The sequence below is a fragment of the Hyperolius riggenbachi genome, chromosome 3 (genome assembly GCF_040937935.1).
Source record: "Hyperolius riggenbachi isolate aHypRig1 chromosome 3, aHypRig1.pri, whole genome shotgun sequence".
In the NCBI taxonomy this organism is placed as follows: Eukaryota; Metazoa; Chordata; class Amphibia; order Anura; family Hyperoliidae; genus Hyperolius; species Hyperolius riggenbachi.
In genome coordinates, this window is record NC_090648.1 from 100032223 (window position 1) to 100053814 (window position 21592).

The 21592-nt window shown below is 45.0% G+C and overlaps 1 protein-coding gene across 4 annotated transcripts in view; it reads left to right on the forward strand.

The window, feature by feature from the left end:
- PHYHIP (phytanoyl-CoA 2-hydroxylase interacting protein) overlaps positions 1-8791 on the forward strand; it is a 36232-nt gene extending 27441 nt beyond the window's left edge. For all 4 annotated transcript variants that reach the window (XM_068272307.1, XM_068272309.1, XM_068272306.1 and 1 more), the window contains exons 4-5: positions 4150-4267; positions 7754-8791. In XM_068272307.1, the coding sequence (XP_068128408.1) occupies positions 4150-4267; positions 7754-8279 (644 nt within the window). In that variant the 3' untranslated portion in view covers positions 8280-8791. The remainder of the gene's footprint in view (positions 1-4149; positions 4268-7753) is intronic.
- Positions 8792-21592: the final 12801 nt, after the last annotated feature.

The following is a 21592-nucleotide window of genomic DNA, read 5'->3' on the forward strand; positions in this document are numbered from 1 at the left end:
TGCTGCAAAATTGCCTTTCAGTCGCTCACACAAAGCAATTTTGCAGCAATTTTATGTACCAGAAACCCCCCCCCCCCCCCCCCCAATAAAACGAAAATCACAATAACTGGAAAATGCACTTTAAAATCACCAGGAAACTCTCCAAAAAAACGCTGCTACATAGCTACTAAAAGCTCTTTGCAAATGCAATTGTTATTTCTAGTTTTGTACTTCTTGGACAGCACACCTATCTTGCTTCAACGGCTGTGCCAGGTCCAGGGCCGGCCCTAGACTTTTTGCCGCCTGAGGCAAAATTAGAAAAAATCGCCGCCCCCCCCCCCCCCTGGCCGTGGGGGGGAAGGGGGGGGCACCGAGCTGGAGGGGTAGCGGGCAAAAAGGGGGTATTGGGCCTCCCCTGGGTTCCCCCGATCTGCGCTCCTCCTCCAGCGTTAAGTACCAGCGTGCGTATGATTAAGAGGCAACGGGCGGGGGAATCAGTCACCTCTTCCACGTTCCATCGTGTGCTCCACTGACGTCACTTCCTGCAACGCGGGCCACTTACAATGGGCAGCGTTGCCGGAAGTGACGTCAGTGGAGCACACGATGGAACGCGGAAGAGGCGAGTGATTCCCCCGCCCGTTGCCTCTTAATCATATGCACGCTGGTACTTAACGCTGGAGCGCAGATCGGGGGACCCAGGCGAGGGACCCCTCCCCACCGCTAGGCCCAATACCCCCTTTCTGCCAGCTACCCCTCCAGCTCGGCCGGCGGCCCCCCCAGCATCCATGGAAAGGCGGGTGGCACCCCCCCCCCAGATCTGCTGCCTGAGGCAAATGTTTCACCCCGCCTCATGAGCGGGTCGGCCCTGGCCAGGTCTAGCCTGTGTGGCTAATACAGACTTGATGCAAGCAAAAAAGTAAAGATGACCAGCACTTGGCAATTTTTAAAAAGCAGAATATTTATTCACAAAAAAGTGAATAAAAATAGCCAGGACATCCGGACTCCCAGAATGTAACTATAGCTCTTGGTAGTAAGTATAGCTCTTAGCTGCATACAATGGCATGAGGACTTCCTCCAGAATAGGTTACGCCTCCATTGCAGCCCAATTCTAGTCACAACGGACCGTCGCCGTTTCGAACGGATAAACCGCTCTTTGTCAAGTGAAAGCTTGCCAACACAACACACCAGTTTGAAAGGGCCCGAAAATCTTATCTAAAAAGACTAGTAGGATGGATGCGGAAGAGTAAAAAAAATAAGCCTGGTGAAGGCTTTAGTCTTCTGCCAACATTATCACTGAGGTGAACTAATGACTGTCTCAAACTGTAACTTGCACCATTTCATCCTTTTTATAAACAGACAGATCTGATCACAGTTTGCAGGTGTCACTTTTCCCACAGAGAGACCACATATCAGGTAAGGGAAATAAGACAGGGCACAGCAAGCACAAGTCAAAGGAAGAACACTGTATTGAAGCAGATTGCACACACTCCATGTTGCAGGCATCCGCCCTCCTGCAATACCTAGCAGCTGTCATGTTGGCATCTCCTTGTGCTTTCAGTAGCGGTACACAGCACCAGCCTGCAGAGCAATCTTGCATATAAATTGTACATATTTTGAACAAACATTGGGTCTAACTGATTTACTTGTGTTCTCTGGAGATGAAAGAAATAATAGATGATCTTCCAAACTGGATTTTATTTAAGGTGGCAAATGAGGCCAACTCTTACCTGAGTGTCTGTTCAAGGCAATATTAACAGCGCTGTGTGAGTCACGACCTAAGTCAGCTTTAAAGGGATGCTGAAGTTTGAAAAAAAAAGAGTTTTATTCACCTGGGGCTTCTACCAGTCCCCTGCAGCCAGCCCGTGTCCTCGCAGTCTCGCTCGGATCCTCCTGTCCCCTGTCCTCCTGTCCCCTGCCGCCAGCAATTTTCATTTTCGACAACAGGCCTGGCCACGTGTCTGCTTCTTTGCGTTTGTCCGCAATAGCAGGATAGAGGGTGCTATTGCGGACAGGAATGCGTAGAAGCAGACTTGTGGCCAGGCCTGTCGCCGAAAATGAAAGTAGCTGGCGGTGGGGGACAGGAGGATCCGATCGAGACTGTGAGGGCACCGGATTGATGCAGGGGGCTGGTAGAAGCCCCAGGTGAGTAAAACTCTTTTTTTTTTTTCCCCAGACTTAAGTGTCACTTTAAGATGGCCATTAATGATGCAATTCTTTGAATAATTGATTCTGCAGTTCGATTGCAACATCGATCACATCGATACATTTTTTTGAATCGATTCCATTAATCTGATCATATTGAGCAGCTGTCCTTCCATTAGTGTCCCCGAATGATTGTTTTAGATTGATTGATTTTCCAAAGAATCGTATTGTTAATGGCCACCTTTGGTTGGCTGTGACGGAGGAAGTAACAAAGAGATGGAACCCACATAAAACTCAGCTGTCAGAGGCGGCAACAAGGGTGAACTTAACTTGTGGCCAACATATGTAAAAGTTCTGGTTCTGTGCCAAAACATTCGGAATGCAGTTCTGAATTCGTAAGCTCATCCCTAAAGTGAATGCTACCTCAACGGTGCTAATGCTGTGACCGATCAGTGTATAATTTAACGTAAGCAGATACTTTTCAGGAACTGCAGTGTTAGCAGTCATGCAAGGAAAGCCTCAGGCCCAGACGGAGTCTCACCAGCCTGTCTGAAAACTTGCGCGCAGCAGCTTGCTCCTATTCTCTCATCCATCTTTACCAAATCCATCCAGGAAGGCAGGGTCCCTGCTTGCTCTAAGAAGTCCACAGTCATCCTTATCCCCAAAAAACATGGTGTCTCAGACCTCAACAATTTCAGGCTGGTGGCTCTCACATCTGTCATCATGAAATCCTTCGAAAGCTCGGTCTTGCCTCTCCTCAAGCTGTCCACTGAGTCCCTGCTGGACCCGTACCAGTTTGCGTATAGAGCAAACCGGTCTACTGACGACGCCATAAACATCTGCTTGTTAATGAACACCTGGATAGACCTGACTCATACGCCAGGATCCTTCTACTTGACTTCAGCTCGGCGTTTAACACCATCAGCCCCCATATACTTCAAGAGAATCTTGCTGCTCTTGGGGTCCACCCTACCCTTTGCCTCTGGATCACAGACTTCCTAAGCAACAGATCCCAGGTCGTCAAGCTAGACACTATCATCTCTCAACCAAGGACCACCAACACAGGGGCCCCTCAAGGATGTGTACTGTCACCGTTCCTATTCTCCCTATACACTAACAATTGCTGGTCCACCGCAAACTCAGTCAAAGTCCTCAAGTTCGCTGACGACACCACCATTGTTGGCCTCATCTCTGGAAATGATGAGCAAGAGTATCGCCACCAGGTTGACAGAATTTGCCACTGGTGCAGGGAGAACGGGCTGGTCCTGAACACGGCAAAAACGGTTGAGATGATTGTAGACTTTAGGAAACGCTACCACTCCACCCCCGATCAGCATTGATGGCACGGTAGTTGAAAACGTTCCCTGCAACGCCTCCTCGGCACGATAGTCTCTAAGGACCTTACTTGGAAAGCCAACACAACCACCACCCATAAAAAAGACCAGCAGAGACTATTTTTCCTACGCCAACTGAAGAAGTTCAGTATGGCCCGCGAGCTTCTGACGAGCTTCTACACTGCCACAATTGAATCTGTCCTCTGCTCCTCCATCCTGGTCTGGTATGCTGGCTCCTCCGCCAGCGACAGACACAAACTGCAGAGGGTCATCAGATCAGTGGATAGAATCATAGGGAAACCACTCCCCCCTCTTGATCAAATCTTCAACTCAAGACTGCGCTCCAGAGCTAAAAAAATAGCGAATGATCCGTCCCACCCAGGCTTTCGCTTCTTCAGTAGACTCCCTTTAGGCCGGAGATTCCGATCCATTTACACCAGGACCACAAGGCACATGAACAGCTTCTTCCCATCAGCCGTAAACTATCTGAACTCTTAGAACTCTAAACCTGACCGCATGGAAGCATATTGCTATGTAAATCTTTGTATTGTTGATGCTTGCATGTAGTTGTATTGTATGTCCTGTTCTTTTTTCACACTTGCCCTGTACTTGCCAAACCCAATTCCGGGCACGGCCCAGTTGTGCTTGGCGAAATAAAATATTCTGATACTCAGGTAAGCCATTCTCCCCACAGATTATGCCATAGAACAAGTACAGCAGCTGCAGGAGAAGGCAGAAGGCATTGCAGGGCGAATGTTGTCATTCCAAGTCTTCTATCGAAACCAGACTGCAGAATATTTCCAGCATGCCAGGTATGTCATAACACTCAATCTTCCAAAATTTCTGTATGTAATTATACGGTACAAACTGTCACAGGCCACCTAGTGGCCGGACTGCTCAATGCTTACCGATCTTTTTCAATGCACAGACAATCCAATATCGTGGATTTAATGGATGTGCTGAAATTACTGGAATTGGGCAGACAGACAGGCCAGGAGGGAATGTGTGAGCAACACAAACACTTTGATACACAATATTTCAAGTACCGGTAGCTGCCACCACCTCTGTAGAAGGATAGAGGACCTGCTCTAACTATTCTAAACCTGTGAATGAAATTGTTAAAACACTCTGGTCTGACTGAAACAAAACAATACTTCAGGTTGTGAATCTTCAGAAAGACTAGGATTCTTTCTGTGGTGCTCTAAACAATTATTAAAATATATAAAAAATTATTAAAAACAACAATTATGGAGACGATAGCCACAGGTAAAATAAAAGGTCAAAACAAAGAAAATGAACACTTAAAATTTTGAAAGAAATATGTCCTTTGTGTGGAAATCCCCCCCAAAAAACAAAGTTTCTTTGTTACAAAAGGAAAAATGCCTCATGGTTCTCTCGCTGGCTTTGGTCAGGTGGTGAAATCGAGTACTCAGATTACATTTCAGTGGTTTGTTTTATACATCTCTGTTCTGAGGGGCATTCTCTTAGTTTTGGAGGGAACCTCAATCCCAAATATATGACATTCCTATACATCAAACCACGTTAATTGCACACAAATAATAATAGCAGATTCTGCAACCTCAAAGAGTATGGATCACATTAATACCAGACATGAGTAGTGTGTGACATTCCTTTCCTGAGAAGTTTACTAACGGGTCTGGAGCTTACGTCAGCCCCTTAAAAGGCATATGGAAATGTGCAAACAGACGTTAGCAGTCAAATGATCCACTTTTCATACAGATCACAAGTACAGTATCTCTAAAAAAGGTAAAAATCACACAATACTGCTATTTAATATCAGGTCCTAGTGGCTTCACTATGTCTGGCTCTCCTGCCATGCTCAGGGCTGGCTTTTGGTCCCAGTAGCCAAATGGTGCTTTTCAGGCTAGAGTTCATACTTCTGTGTGAGCTGCCTGCTGAAAGCAGATCCTTTTATCCAGGTAATTAAAGAAAAACATTGTCATCCCATAATAGCAGCTTGTATCTAACTGGAATAGGCAAGACCCCAGGCTTTTGGTCTGTAGTCTGTACTACAACTACACATACGATCCGAATTGTAACATGAATCATAATCAGCGATCAGAAAACTGATTGATATTGCATTTTCCATGGATCATCCGTGACACAAAAGGGTTCATCAAACGTTCTCCGAGAGATCTAAAGAGTCTCCACCCTCCCCCCCCTCGTCTCACCCGATCACCACCTCCATAAGCTGACAGTTTTTTAATTTTTTTTATTTACCTATTTTCAACAGACTTTCCAGACAGTGCTTAACCACTTAAAGAGGAACTCCAGTGAAAATAATGTAATAAAAAAGTGTTTCATTTTTAGAACAATTATGTATAAATGATTTAGTCAGTGTTTGCTCATTGTAAAATCTTTTCATTCCCTGATTCACATTCTGACATTTATTACATGGTGACATTGTTACTGTGGGCAGGTGATGTAGCTGCTGCTTGCTGTTTTGGCAGTTGGAAACAGCTATTTCCCACAATGCAAAAAGGTTCACAGACAGGAAACTGTCAGAAGTACCACGGTCCTCAGAGTTTCTTGTGGGAGGGGTTTCCCCACAATATCAGCTATACAGCGCCCCCTGATGGTCTGTTTGTGAAAAGGAATAGATTTCTCATGTAAAAGGGGGTATCGGCTACTGATTGGGATAAAGTTCAATTCTTGGTCGGAGTTCCTCTTGAAGGACAGTAGGCTTACACCACCCTAGTGACCAGGCTATTTTTTACTAATTAGGCCACTGCAGCTTTATGGACTCACTGCAGGGCTGTACAACTCAGCACACACGTTATTTCCCCTCCCTTTTCTGCCCACCAACAGAGCTTTCTGTTACTGGGCTCTGATTGCTGCCGGCATGTTTATTTATTATTTGTTTGTGTGTATATATATACATTTTTTTTTTTAATAAAATGTCCTACTTATGCTTTTATTTATTTTTACCCTCCTTCCCCCCACCAGCCAATGACAGCCTAGGACAGCCGATCGCTCCTAAGCCTCCCTGTACTGGGGACACACGGCTGTCGCCACAACAGCGCTGCCTTGGATCGCAGCGCTGTACCATGTAAATACAAAGATAAATGGATCGGCACCACCAAGGTATAATCAAGGCTCTTTTATTGAGCACAGCAGTAACAGACGCTGTTTCGGGCTAGCAAGCCCTTTCTCAAACTGCTGTTTGAGAAAGGGCTTGCTAGCCCGAAACAGCGTCTGTTACTGCTGTGCTCAATAAAAGAGCCTTGATTATACCTTGGTGGTGCCGATCCATTTATCTTTGTGACTACAGTGGTCCCAAGAGACACTGGGACGGGATTGAGGCACACCTCTATATGCTAAGGTGCTTCTCACTTCACCTACTTTGTACCATGTAAATAGACAGCGGTTTCCTAGTCTCCTAGCAGCGATCGCGGAGCTTGGAGCTCCGTCATTCAAGCGGGGATGCGCATGATCACTGCAGTCTCCGCCTCCAGTACTTCACACCAATTGGTGTTGAGTGGTCCTGGGGCTGCCGCCTAGTCCACGCCAATTGGCATGGGGCGGTCAGCAACAGGTTAATAAAAAGACGTTTGTTAACTTTAAAGAGGAACTGTAGTGAAAATAACATAGTGAATAAAACTGCTTATTGTTTACAATATTAATGTATAGATTATTTAATCAGTGTTTGCCCATTGTAAAATATTTCCTCTCCCTAATTTACATTCTGCCATTTATCACTGGTGGTGACATCTTTAGTTCTGCCAGGTAATCTGTGCGGAATGTTCAGTACTGAGAGTTCTGTGCACAGAGGGAGATATTGCTTGCTTGGCAGTTGGAAACAGCCGTTATTTCCCACAATGCAACGAGGTTCACAGACAGCAAACAGTCAGGACCATGGTCATGACATCACATTGTGGGAGTGGTTTCACCACAATATCAGCCACACAGATCCTCCTGATGATCTATTTGAGAAAAGGTAAAGATTTCTCCTGAGAAAGGGGGTATCAGCTACTGATTGGAAGTTCAATCCTTAATTAAAGTTTCTTTTTAAGTGTTAGTGTGCTTATATTTATATATTTGTATAAAATGATTTTTTAAATAGGGCTCCAATTAAGAATGCAATATACTTGTGTTTTTCTTGATCCCCTTTTAAATGCCCCAGTATGCACAGTACTGTATAGGTTGTTAATCTTTCCTCATAAGTGTTGCAAAGCAAAGCGCGAGTATGGACAGGCCGTTAGTAATTATTGCTTTTGACAGACATCTCAGTTGGTAAGAGAATTTCTGTTAATCCTTTATCTTCTCTCTTTTGACAGAGACAAGTGGGGAGGCCTGATGCTTCCATCTCTAAAGGACCAGAGTGGGAGTCATGGATCACCCATAAGTGGTACCCTCCATGCTGTGTTTTTCAGCTGCAACACAGAGTTCAACACTGGTCTTCCGCCTAATGACTCTCCTTATGGGAGGTGGAGGGTCACTGTACCTGCTGGGCATCTCTTTAACGAGGGAACAAATCTTTACTTTGCCGACTTCTATTGCATGTACAGTGCCTATCACTATGCCGTTCTAGTGTTGGCACCACGGGGTTCTCCAGGAGATGCCTTCTGCAGTGCTCGCCTACCAATGCTGGACCCAAAGAATAACCCGTTCCTGAAACGGGGCGAGCAAGGCACTTACTGGCATGCACAAGATCTCATCCTAGAGATATTATACACTGAGCCCGTGCCCCTGGGCCTGGGGCAACTGTCAGAGATCAAAGGGCATCAGTTGATGAGCCTTTCAACAGCCAATGCCAAGAAAGACCCTAGCTGCAAAGTGTGCAATATCTTTGGTGGGCGTTAGGGCGGCACATGTTCTTTGTCAGCACTATTTGTGATGTATACAGGTTGTCGTCGTGTGGCTTATGGTGTTGAAAGTGTGACTAGTGCATTTCCAAAACCAGTCCCCACAGAACACCACCTAGCCTACATGCAGGCAGACCTGAGCAATGGAAGGGGGATGGTCAGATCAGTGGTTCTTCCCCTGACTTCTAGCAGGCGTCCCCTATATTCGGGAACAGGGAGCAGGGATGGCATGTGGACCAGTGATCAATCAGATGTGCCAATTGTTTCACCAGGAGCCTTGAGATCACTGATAAAGAATGATAAGGCACCCTCAAGTCGCCTCATCTAGCAGCCTTATCTTTAGCCCATATATATATTAAAGTGACCTTGTCACAAAACATAAGTGAACTAACATACTTAAACATAATTATGTACATCCATGTAAATAATAAATCAGAATGAAGTTGGTATCACGAACTGTTTATGGCCCAGTGCCAGTATTACTGGCTAATAAGCACTTTTGCTTTGCAGCGGTAAACATTTGTGTGTTTGGGTTCAACTCTATTTCAGGCTTTGTGATATAGAGAGGCAGGGGAGGGGGATTGAACATATTGGGGATGGGCCCAACAAACTTTTTATGGTGGAGGTGGTGGTGAGGGGGGTTATGATTTGTAGTTATGCCCTGGTAATGGGCTCATTAGACACGCACACACAGGCCCAGATATACCTCACAGGAGCCTATAGGCACAGATGTCCTGGCACCTTAGACTTCACCTTCCATGAACCTAAAACCCCCGCCGAACTGCACCGCAAGTGTGCTGGGTGCCCAGCTGTTACTTCTCCCTTACTTTCTTTGCCCGTCATAAGTAGCTGCAGGAGCCCATTAGTTTTAGGTAGCCAGAAGTACCCTTAATAATAAGAGTCCTTCTGGCTACCTACCAAGTATTAGGTAGCTTGAGGAACCTTAGTATTAAGTAGCTAGAGGTGCCCCTGACTGAAGGGAGATCTCGTCAGTGGAATGCCGAGAGCTGTGTGAGTAATCTCTCATTTACACTTTCATCAGAACTCTGCATTGGAAAGGAAGGAGGGAGGGAGGGAGGCACTCAACGAGGGGAGTGAGCCACCTTTCCATCATCAGCCACCTGTAGGCACGTGCCTACAGTGCCTTATGGTAAATCCAGCCCTGCACACAAATCAGATGGAGAATTGCTGTACTTAAGCCAGGGGAGGAGGAACAGTGGGCTAAACTGTGGATGTGGCATCCAAAAAAAAAAATCTATATCTCCCCCTTCCATTCTATGCATGCAATACATTTTTCGTGGGTGATACATAGGCAAGGATCTACTCACCACCCTCTTCTTACAGCAGATTCCTCCTGGTGTGTATGTGTAGTTATGTAAGCATACCAATAACGTGATATTACCAGCTAATGTCTGGTACATTCCCAGGCAGCAGAATAGCAAGATCCCCACACTTTCGGGTGTCTACTTTCGGTGAACCAGCAGGAAACCTCACAGGGAACAGTTCCCCTATCACAACACCCTCTACAGCATGAAGTGATGGATTTGGCCAAATATTGTGGGTGCAGGTTATTTCGGCATGCGGTGCCGAAGCTGGGTGCCATCATAGCAGCAATGCTATGCTGTGCACCCCGCGTAAAGGTAACGCGGAGCTCTGGTGGTTTCCAGACCCCGAATTACATCTCCCTCTGAGTTGCGACAACTCGGAGGGGGAATAGTATTTAAAGCCGCCGGCTCGCCCTGTGCCGAACTGCCCTGCGCCCAAATAATATGTACTAGTTTACTACAACCTATCTGAAACATAGCAGTTTAAGAGGGTGCCGTCCACCCAATGACGTTAGCTGAATTTCCTTATGAGGTTTCATGCTGGGTCCCCTAAAGCGTGCAGTTCTCCAATCGCAGCACAGTCTACAGTATGAAGCTTTATAACTGACTAAATAGTTTGGGTGTAAGTTAATTACAACCTATCTGAAACCTAGCAGTTCAAGAGAGTGCTGTGCAACCACTCACGTTAGCAGCATTTCCCTATGAGTTTTTCTGTTGGGTCCCCTAAATTAGATTAGTGCCCACGCTTTTGCCAATACTATAAGTCTGGTCACATTTTAAAACTTTAAATGAATTCACTCCAGCCCACTGAAATGTTTAGCTATGGATGGACTCTAATGCTGGGGATACACGGTACGTTTCTATACCGTGTATCGACCAGCTGATCCGGCCAACTGATAATATTCAGCTGGCCCGATCAAGCCGCTTGACCCCTGCCCGCTCGATTCCCGCCGGCGGACAATGGCAGGGAATAGAGCGCTGATAAGGAAGCACCGGCGGGGGCGAGCGGTAATCGATCCGCGCGGACGAACAGGGATGCGGCTGGGATCGATCCAGCGGCTGATCGAGCCGCTGGTCGACCCATGTATCCCCAGCATTATAGTGTGTGGCTACTTTGATTGCAAAAAGGAGTTCCTGGTATTATTACCCCTTCCTGTAAAGGATTATCACACTTTCTGCTTCAGTGGAGGGGAGTCAAACCTCTTGCACTACAAATCCCATACGTGAAATCAAGTCCAACCTACACAACCTTACTCTCCTACACAGTCTAGGACACAGGTGTCGAACTCCAGGCCTGCCCTGGAGGGCCAGATCCATGCCAGTGTTTAGGATGGACTGAGAAAGAGAGGAATGTGTTCTACCTGATGGACCACACCTTTCCTGATTCAGACCCATCAATTAATTTGAGCTGTGTCAAAAATGTGAGGACATTAGCCCTCGAAGGACCGGTTTGACATCCCTGGTCTAGGACCTTCACACCAATTCCCATAGAGTACATTGATATACCTGCCCAGGTAGTCATGAGTGGGGATGATCGAACAAATGCAAAAAAATTCTGTAGGATTATGCAAATTTTGTAAGCAAATTTATGCAGCTTGAAAATGGACCAATTGAATCTAGCCAAGTGGTTTTCAGGCTGCATAAATTTGCATACAAAATTGGCATAAGTCAATTTGAAATTAATTGCATCTCATTGATCATCCTTAGCAGTGAGAATAAAGGAGTGTGAGAATTCACTAATACCAGAAAAAGTGCCATACAGTGAGAAACAGCCTTTGAATGTCCCAGAGCACTCTGCTTGTTGTACCAGTGTTCACTCTCACCAGATTGCCCATTCTTTGCTTCCTACTACCAGGGCTGCCATCAGGCCTGCCCCCACCGGCTGCTGTGCCCACCCATCTGTTGAAGTACAGGTTAGCCAGTATAGGTGTCGCAGTACAGGTTAGCCATTATGGATGCTGCAGTACAGGTTAGTCAGTATAAGTGCCACGGAACAGGATCCCCCCTCTCTCCCTCTGCAGTGATAGCGGCAGCCAGTGCTTTTACTCACCATGCCTCTCACCTGCACAGATCGCACAAGAATTTCTGGTCCTCTTTGTCTACAGTACCAGAGCGCTGCTTGATGGCATCAATACAGGCCTGTCTTTGCTGCTACTCTGCTGATCGGGGGTCTGATATGGAGAGAGGAGCTCAGGCAGCGGCAGAACACAGAGAGGAGGCAGCTTGCACAGAAGGGGGGGGGGGGGGGCATATGAAAATGCATAGTGTCCCAAGCTTTCAGTAGCTACAGTATGTCCAAAACAAGAGCGCAGAAATCACTAATGGGATAAGATGCTAGCGAGCAATAGTATCTATCCAATCTGAAATATTTGTTATGATTATGAAAGGTTAAGTCAATCATGTTAAAGTTCTAAGTTATCCAGGTTAAGCACCCATTTCACGGATTTCAAGTTCCAAGGGGCTTGCAGGTGCTGCCCAGCCTTCTTAGTACGAGTCTGCACTGTGCACTCTGGCCACTAGATGGACAGCTCATCCATAATAGCATGGAGCCTACTTTCCAAAGAGCAACTTATTGTGGCTGGAAGCTGGACTGGACTGGACTCATGTCAAAGCTAGAAGTTGCCGGCCTAAAAAGTCCAGCATTTTAAAGTAATTGACTAACGGGCTTTACAGCCAAAATAAAATCTACTGAGAGTGTATCTGTTTTTTTTTTTTTTTTTTTTTTACTATCCTACAAGTAGGGATGATCACAATACACCAATCAGTTTAAACCTGGGTTTAAACTGATCCTGGGTTTGAACTAGTCCATTTTCAAATTGCTTATATTTGCATAAAAATGTGCATAAGCTCAGAAGAATTTGCACCTCTCTGACCTACAAGCAAAAAAAGTGTTTAAAGAGAACCAGAGATGAAGCAACCTCATGTATTTTACCTTATAAATCAGTGGGAACATGACAGTAAACACCTAATCTGCTCTTTGTTACATTGTTCTCTGTTTAATTTGCCTGTTATCACCTCTAAGATAAGAATCCCGACTAAGCAGTCGGTCTGGCTTTGCTACAGAATAATTATAGCTGAGACTGTGTTCTTTGCTGTCTTCAAGTCCAAGCCTGCCCCCTGCTGGCTTTGCTCAGGAATCATTATAGCTGAGTCATTATAGCAAAGCCAGACTCAATGCTCAGTCCGGGATTCTTATCTCAGCTAGATAACAGACACTTTTAGCAGTGAGGATGGAACAGAGAGCATGGTAAATGTTTTCTCTAATGTTCCCACTGATTTCTATGGTAAAATACACAAGGGTGCTTCGTCTCTGGTTCACTTTAAAGCCTGAAGAGGTCTTTCTCACTCTTTGCCACAAGACTACACCAGCTTCATGCTTCAAACACTAACATGAGACTGAAAACTGCAGAAAGAGGTGGCATCGACCAGAAGAGTTTTATCCCTATTTCTATAGCTAGAGTTTTAGCATAAAGCTGTAAAGTTAGTAGGAGGTGGTGGTTAAAAGCCTTAATGGAAGCAGGAATCTTTTTTTTTTTTTTTTTACCTGAGGTTTCCTGCTGGGATTATTTCTATCCCATAGAGTCCTCTAATTTGGGCAGAATCCGTTACAACTTCCGACATTCATCCGCTGGAAGAGGTCTTTTCTGTTTTTACGTACAATATGTACAAAGTTAGGTTATCTACATTTTGTCGGCCACTGTGGAGTATTTTAATGATTCCTAAGCTATTCCTTTTTTGGAAAGTTCACAAACATTCCATTCGTCTTTTGGTTTCCCCGACGCGAAGGATGAAAAACTCAATAGCTATGAGTTACACTTTACATTCACATTAGAGAAGGTGTAGGCTTCTCTGAGCTCTGTAAATGGGAGAATAACAGATTAGATAGTTGTGTCAAGTATATCAGGGAGATACAAATACCACATGAATAATCCATTAGCAACTTCAATAGAGTTATCTCGTTTGAGGTAAGTGCTCTGCGTTTAACCTCAGTAACTCGTTGTGCTGTAAATTCTTGGAATGCTTTGAGCTCTCTCTACTAGCAGAAAATATAGAAACTGAAAGCAGAAGTCCTCTGTCATTTTCTCACACTGTCCCCTAGTGACAAGTGGCCATAAATACATGTTGTAGCTGTAATAATTAGAAGCAGGGAAATTTAACAAATAAATGTGCTAAAATAAATTGGCCTGGAGCACTTGCAAGCCTCTAAATAAATTAGTTACTAAAGGATTAAAAATCATCAAGAAGTTATGATCTCTTCGATGTAGAAAATGTACTCAGAGCTGTTTTGATGTAACTCCCATTTTGAGCCATATATTGAGTGTCTAAATGTTCTCAATGCCAGTTTCTAATTTTTTGTTCTGTTATGAAATAACTGTGTTCTGATTTGTGTTAATTTTGTCAAAGTGGTGTTCAGAATTCTGTTTACTAATACAGATAACAATTTGACCAGATTTGCAAAGTATTTCTTGTGAAGGACGATGTTGATTTATGTAGCACATTTCTCACCAGGTGGTCTGAGGGCTGTAGCTGCTTCAGAGGGTAAAGGCCCATACACACGTTGGATTTTTTTAAACGACGGGTCGTTTGGACGTCCCGTCGTTCAGTCGTTCGGATGTCAAATCGGGCGTGTGTACGGTCCGTCGTTCAGCTGATAAGAGTGGTCTTGAGCGATCCGCCTGGCGTTTAAAAAAAATCCGATGTGTGTACGGGCCTTTAGTTTACTTCATTGTAAAGGTGCCTAATAACAATCCAATTTCCCGAACAATCAACCATCCAATCAATAAGGAACATTTGGGCCCACCAATGCAGGGAAAATGATAAGCAATTTTATCAGACTAAAAGGCGGCCACACACGATACAATAAAATGATCTGATTTTACAGCAATTCGATAAAAAAAAAGATCGGATTTCCCCCAAAAAACCCAAAGCTTTATTTTTATTACAGCAAAAAATCTGATCGGATTTCTCATTTTTATTAGATAAAAGAAAGTTGATCTGGAATGATGAATGTTTCTGATCAATTTTTATGAATATTGAATGGTGTGTGGTAGATTTTTAATGCATTAATACAGTATATACACCGAAGCAATTTTCTCAGAGTTTCCAATCATTTTAATTATAATTGAGGAAAAAATTAAACATACGGTTCATTGGTCAGATTTTTGAAATGTTACAGTCAGTCAGAGAAATGGATTGCTATTCTTGAAATGAACAGATATTTAAAAAAAAAAAAAATGCATGGTGTGCGGCCACCTTTAAAGAATCATTCCAAAATTCGTATTGATGGAACAATCGATAGAATGATTGATTGTCATCAATCTGCACAATCACCAGCATTAGCCAATCTATCATATTATTGACCGTTCTGGAGATTGCAACATTAACAGGCACGTTTAGCTCTTATTGCAATACTCTGCGCTCCAACGCCAGAAGGGAAGGAAGTGGTGTAGCACTTGGAGTTGACTCGCACTCACAATATTGGATCAGCCACTGAAATTGATGCAGGAGAGCTACAGCTGAATGGAATGATGCCTCAGTCATGTACAATTAAAGATAAAGCTGGCACCTCCTAAATACATCTTTATTTGGCCCTTTCTCAAGGCAAACCCTGCTCAAGGTTTAATATCTGTCCACCGCTTGTGGCTGCAAAGAACCTGAGTTGTAGGATCAGGTGAAGACATCTATGTACACGTGTATGTGATGTGCAGTGTGTGGCCAGCTACATCACATCTGAGTGCATAGAGGTGTTCTTCACCTTATCCTACAACTTCGGTTCTTTGTGTCCCCAAGTGAAGGAAAGAATGTGAGCCTGATACACAAAGCCAGCAATGCCCACACTCAGAGAGGGATGTTATGTTTACAAAGTATAGTCCGGCAATGGAATCCACAGGGATCAATAAGTAGGGGAAGGCCTTTGAAAAACATGGAGCTGCCAGTGGAGTAGGTGTTCCCCAGCAGAATTCGGGGGGGGGGGGGGCCACCCTCTTGTATCTCACTGCAGAGTAGGGTGTACCGGCTTGTGAGTGAATCTCAACTAATCCCGATGTGCCCATGCTCCTCCTGCATGCCGCGTAATTACACTCGACATGCAGAGATCGGGCAGGCAAAGACCTGCAGGGACACATAGGGATCAGGTGAGATTAACTCACAATCTGCACTGCTGCATTTTACTCTGCAGGGGGAACACATGAGGGAGGGCTCATGGAGCTGAAGGGAGCAATGATGTCAGGGCCCCTCCCAGCTGGGGGACCACCAGGCAAGCTAGTTGGGATGGGCGGGTACCAACAGGGATGTCACATGGGGATACCACCAAACCACCATGGATATCACATGGGAATACCACTAGCCTACCACCTCTTCAAAAAAAAAAAAAAAAAGTGATTGGGGGTGGGTCTGTAAGTAATCAGAACTAGGTGTCAAATACCCTAGGTACGCCACTGCCCCCCGACCCTCAAACACTAAAGCCATGAATATTGGACTACTGGCATTTGGACTTTCCTGCCATCACATGCAGACCAATGGCTGAACTTCACTGGGCCTGGATGTCTGGCCTTGTCACAATGATATGCTGAGATAAACCTGTTTTGAATCTGTTACTATAGCCCCATAATTACCACGTCTGTGTTACTGGCACCATTGATGGATCTGCAGTTCCTTTTACTCAGTTTTTTAGGTTGGGTTTACACATAAAAGGCATCCAGTCCCGTCGGTTTTTTTTACAGTTGGCATCAGATTTGTTTTCTATGGCTTGGTTCACACATAAAAAGGTGTACATTTCTGGTCCTATCCTGTCAGTTTTGTATGGGTGTGTTTAAACATAAAAGGTGTGCAGTTCCAATCCTGTCAGGTAAAACTGAAGCAAAACTGACAGGACTGGACTAGATATGTACAAAGTTGTGTGAGAACCAATCCTAAAGGTGACCACACACACCATACAATTTTTAAAAATATATCTTTTCAATTCAAGAATTGCAATACATTTTTCTGACTGATTTTAAAAATCTTACCAATGTACCACACACCTATGTTCAATTTTTCTCCAAACATTAATAATATAATTGAATACTCGGGAAAAATTAATTGACAATCTACCACACACACACCATTCAATTTCCATAAAAATTGATCAGAGAAATCCAACACTCCCAACCTTCATTTATCAAAAGAATTCAATCAGATTTCTCAAATGAATGAAAAAGAAAAGCTTTCGATTTTTCGGGACAACTGATTATATTAATTGAACTGGTGTAAAATTGGATCCTTTATTTGTATATTGTGTGGCCACAACAGTTACAGATGAAGATGCCTGTGATTGGCCTATGCAGAACCTGGGCTATCACATTTTCTCCTTCCAGTCAGCTCTTCCCCATAATGTATGTGGCGATGGGCAAGGTGAGAGATAAGCAGGTTTCATTGGTCTACAATGCAGCAAACAGGAAGATGCCTCTATGCAACCAAAAGCTTCCACTAGCAATCACATGATGCATACTGTATGGGTGCTTTTACACATTAAGCCCTACTTTTTTTCTGTACATAAACTATCCTATAATTTCAGTGTAGTGGTAATTTAATTTAAGTGTCGTGCCAGCTATTAAAGCACACACAACGCACGATGAAACGCTGCCAAGGTTCTATTCAGTAGCATTAAACTTGCAATAAGTGTTCATTCTACAAGTACTCTGAGTGGGCGGTGCTGACCTGTCCATCACAGAAAATGGATTTCCATGGCAACCCTGCGTTCCAGCTGGTATGTAAGGGAAGAATGGCAGGAGCTGTAAAGTGGGGAATAGAGGGAGTGACCCAGCATGTGACCCCAGCATCATTCACTTTCTTTACCATCCCAGTATAAAGCAGAGCAAAGAAGGCAAATAGATTTCCTGGGTAAACACAGCTGTTCCGACAAGTACTTTCCCATGTAGTCTAATTGTATGTGCAGAATGGGGCTGCAGGAAAATGGGGGGGCCCCCTGAGGTGTACATGAGATACACAAGCCTTGCTGAAGGGGAACCAATGCAGACTACCAGCCTATTGTACGGAGATCCCAACCAGCCTGTTCTAAACTCCACATTTACATAAAGTCATTTCTGTAGGAGCCATTTATGCATTTTTTTTTTTTTTTTTATAACTGCATTAAACTCAGGCATGTCCAAAGTCCAGCCCGGGGGGCCAAATGTGGCCCAGCAAGCCCTTTCTGGTGGCCCCCAAAACTCTCTACAGTTGTTAATTCCAAGCAGCCCACAGGCCGTAGCTGCAGTGCCGCAGTGCAGTTTCTAGGCTAAAATGCACCCAGGGCGAGGGTGTAAAAATTGCGTCCTCCCACGAAGCCAAGTATAGGTGCCCGCAGTATAGGTTAGCCAGGTCTAGTTGTATTCAGTATAGGTCCCCCCAGTATAGGTAGCCAGGCATAGGTGAAACAGTATAGTTGCCCCCAGTATAGGTTAGCCAGAATAGTTGCTCCAGTATAGGTTAGATAGGCAGGCACCCCTGGTATAAGTTAAATAGGTAGGTGCCCCCAGTACAGGTTAGCTGGGTGGGTGCCTCTAATATAGGTAGCCAGAATAGTTGAGCCCAGCATAGGTCAGATAGGTAGGTGCCCCCAGTATAGGTTAGTTAGGTAGGTGCCTCCAATATAGGTAGCCAGTATAGTTGCCACCTGTATATGCTAGGTAGGTAGGTGCCCCCAAAACAGGTTAGATAAGTGCCCCCAGTTTAGGTTAGATTAGGTAGTTGCCCCCCAGTATAGGTGAGGTAGGTAGGTGCCCCACATAATGGAGAGGGGAGGCGCAGCGAGGGTAGCCCGACCTCTCCCTCCCTCTCCCCGGGCCGCCCACCACACTCCCCCCTCAGACTGCAGAGTGAGCGCGCAGAGAAGCGCTGTAAATAGCTACTCGCCTACCAGGTTCCAATCGCCGGCGCCACTCACTCGCTGCATAGACTGATACACACGCTGCTTCCTGTTTAACAGGAAGCAGCGTGTGTATACTGGGCTATGCAGAGGAGTCCAGCGGCGATTTGAACCTGGAAGGAGAGTAGCTATTTACAGCGCTTCCCTGCGCGCTCACGCTGCAGTCCGAGGGGTAAGCACAAAGAGCGGCCCAGGGAGAGGTCGGGCTGTCGTCCCCGCGGCTCCTACCTCCATTACAGCGCCTGCCTTCCAATAGCGCTCAGGGCGACCGCACGGCCCCTAGAAACGGGCCTGCAGTGCCGCATGCAGTAATAGCCACTGATTAGCAGCTGCTACTATGCCAGCAGCAGTAACAGCCACTAATTAGCAGCCGCCACTATGCCAGCAGCAGTAACAGACACTAATTAACAGCCACTGATTAGCAGATGCCACTGTGCCAGCAGCAGTAACAGCCACTGATTAGCAGATGCCACTATGCCAGCAGCAGTAACAGCCATTGATTAGCAGATGCCACTATGCCAGCAGCAGTAACAGCCACTTATTAGCAGCTGCCACCATTTTTTTTTCGTGATGAGCCACATTGTTAGCATGCATCTTAATGTGCTTTTGAGATGCCTTGGGGCTAAAAATGCTCCTCTGTCAGCGGCCTTGATTCACTTACTTGCAATTTTTCACGTGCGTTTTGCTCTGGACCAAACATGACTGCCTGCTGCATTTTTTCACATGCTGCACTAGTTTGCATCCAAATCGCACATAATGATTCTCAATTGGTTCCGCACATGAAATGCAAAAAATTGCACACAGTGTACAAAGATGGAAAAGGAGATGCCTGCACCCCTATAGGTCTGCCACTGGGAGGAAGTGGTCTTATATGGTAGCCACATACAGGTATGGACATTCACGTAAAATTTACATTAAATTTCTTTCCGTGTGTAAACTTCACAAGTAAAATGCAAGCCTGTAGTGGAAACCAAGCCTAACTTTTTTTTTTGTAAAATGTAAAGATACAGACTATTACTTACTGAGCCAATAATCCTCCTATCCGCACTAGCTCCACTGGATGGAGAGGCCATCTCCAATTTACAACTCTATCTGCTGCAAGATGGTCAGTGAGATCATAGGCGTAGCAATCGCCCCTGCGACCCCTGCCATCGCAGTGGGGCCCAGAGGCTTTGGGGCCCCGCCTCCTCCCTCTACCCAACCGCTAGTGCAGCCAATAAGCAAAAAATCTTCCTGTTTACTCACAAAAACTATGTGCAGGAGTGTGTGTAATTTTCCCCCGCTTCCAGAGGCTGCTTCACAGCAAAACACTCTGCTGCCATTCGCCGGCTCCCAATCATGTGACCTGCATGAGTATTAGGGACAAATAGGGCTCCATACTGTTATTTTTGTAGGGGGGCCCTGTTAAGCCTAGTTACTTCCCTGAGTGAGATGCAAATAATCCTGAGCTGATGCAGGATTATGCAGACTGCATACATTTCTATACAAAATCTGCATCAACTCAAAGTTATTTGCATCTCACTGAACATCCCGATTGCCAACACTGGATCCCAGTACTGTTAGGCTGCTTTCACACTGATGTGTTGCATTCCCTGTAAAAACACTATCGTAACCAAGAGGAAAAGTGCAGGCAATGTGACGCTTTTTGCAACAGTGCAATGTACCATCCTAATGTTTCAAAAAGTGTCACAATGGTCTGTTAGGCCTTGTTCACATTGCGTTCCGATCACATGAGCGTAAACAAATTTTATTTTTTTCAGCGTTTGGATGGTTGGTGGGTTTGTTAAAAGTGCTTTTCTAAGCGCTTTTCCAGAGCGATTTTTTAATTCACTCTCTGACGCAAGTCAGGAAGTGAACTGGTTGACTCTTAAAAATGTGAAAGCAATCACTGCACAAAGCAATTTTGTTTTGTTTTGAGCGTTTACATATACCTTTCATTGAGGCGGAATCACCCCGAAAATGGTCCATGCAGCGCTTTTCAGATCTGAAAGCGAACAAAGTGCCCCAATCTGAACTAGCACATAGGAAAGCATGGTGTAAGCGCTTTCAGGGCGACGTTGAAAAATTGCCAGCACTTGAAAAAATGAGAAAGCTCCTCTAGTGTGAACAAGCCCGTATAATGCTTTGATCCATGCTAAACCATATAAAAAAAATATGGAGAAACCTTTACGTTCCAGTTCAGCCTCCAGTTCTTTTAAAGCATTGTAATAGATTTACATTGAATAGCAATGAACAATGTATTGCAGGTTTGTACTTAGTACCCTTGAATGGGGCTTTGAACAATATATTTTTTTATAAAGTTTGTTTTCTGGTGCTGTGACATATCACAGCACTATCCTCCTCCCCCTCCACAGCCCTGTGTCCCTCGCTCCACTACGCTTTCGATTATGGGCAGCCTCTCTGCCCATCCTTAGCTCCGCCCCCTTTACTTTCCGCTTATAGTTCCGTATCTGAACTTGCACACAGCACGCAGGAGAGCTGTGCTGTGTGCAGGCTTGAGATAATGGAGGTCAGAATAATAGTGTATATTAGTACACTATCATTCTAACCTCAATTATCTTAAGCCCGCACACAGCACAGCTCTCCTGCGCACTGTGTGTAGTCTCAGATCAGGAAATATAAGCTGTCAGTAAAGGGGCAGAGCCAAGGACGGGCAGAGAGGAGGAGGAACTGACACTTTCTCCCCACCCATAATGGACATTCTGCTCAGTCGAATATTACAGCTGAATGGAACAGGGGGCTCTGGAGGGGGAGGGGATTGTGCCGTGATGTATGTCACAGCAACAGGAATAAAACTGTATAAAGTACATTATTCACAATCCGGTTCAGGGGTACTTTAAACAGGTTTAAAATATGTGGCAGTTGATTCCTCTGGGACCATTTCCTGTTGAGAAGACCATGCAATTTTATTGGAGAGACAACTGTACAGACTCCTGCCCCTATCCCATCACCACCCACATGAGGTAGTCAAACAAGAGCTGAGAGGGTTCCAGTAGCACAGATCAACTCAGCCCACCTCCTCCCTCTTCTGAGAGTTCCTAACCTCATCCATAGTGTCTTTATAGAAGGGTTAAATAAAGC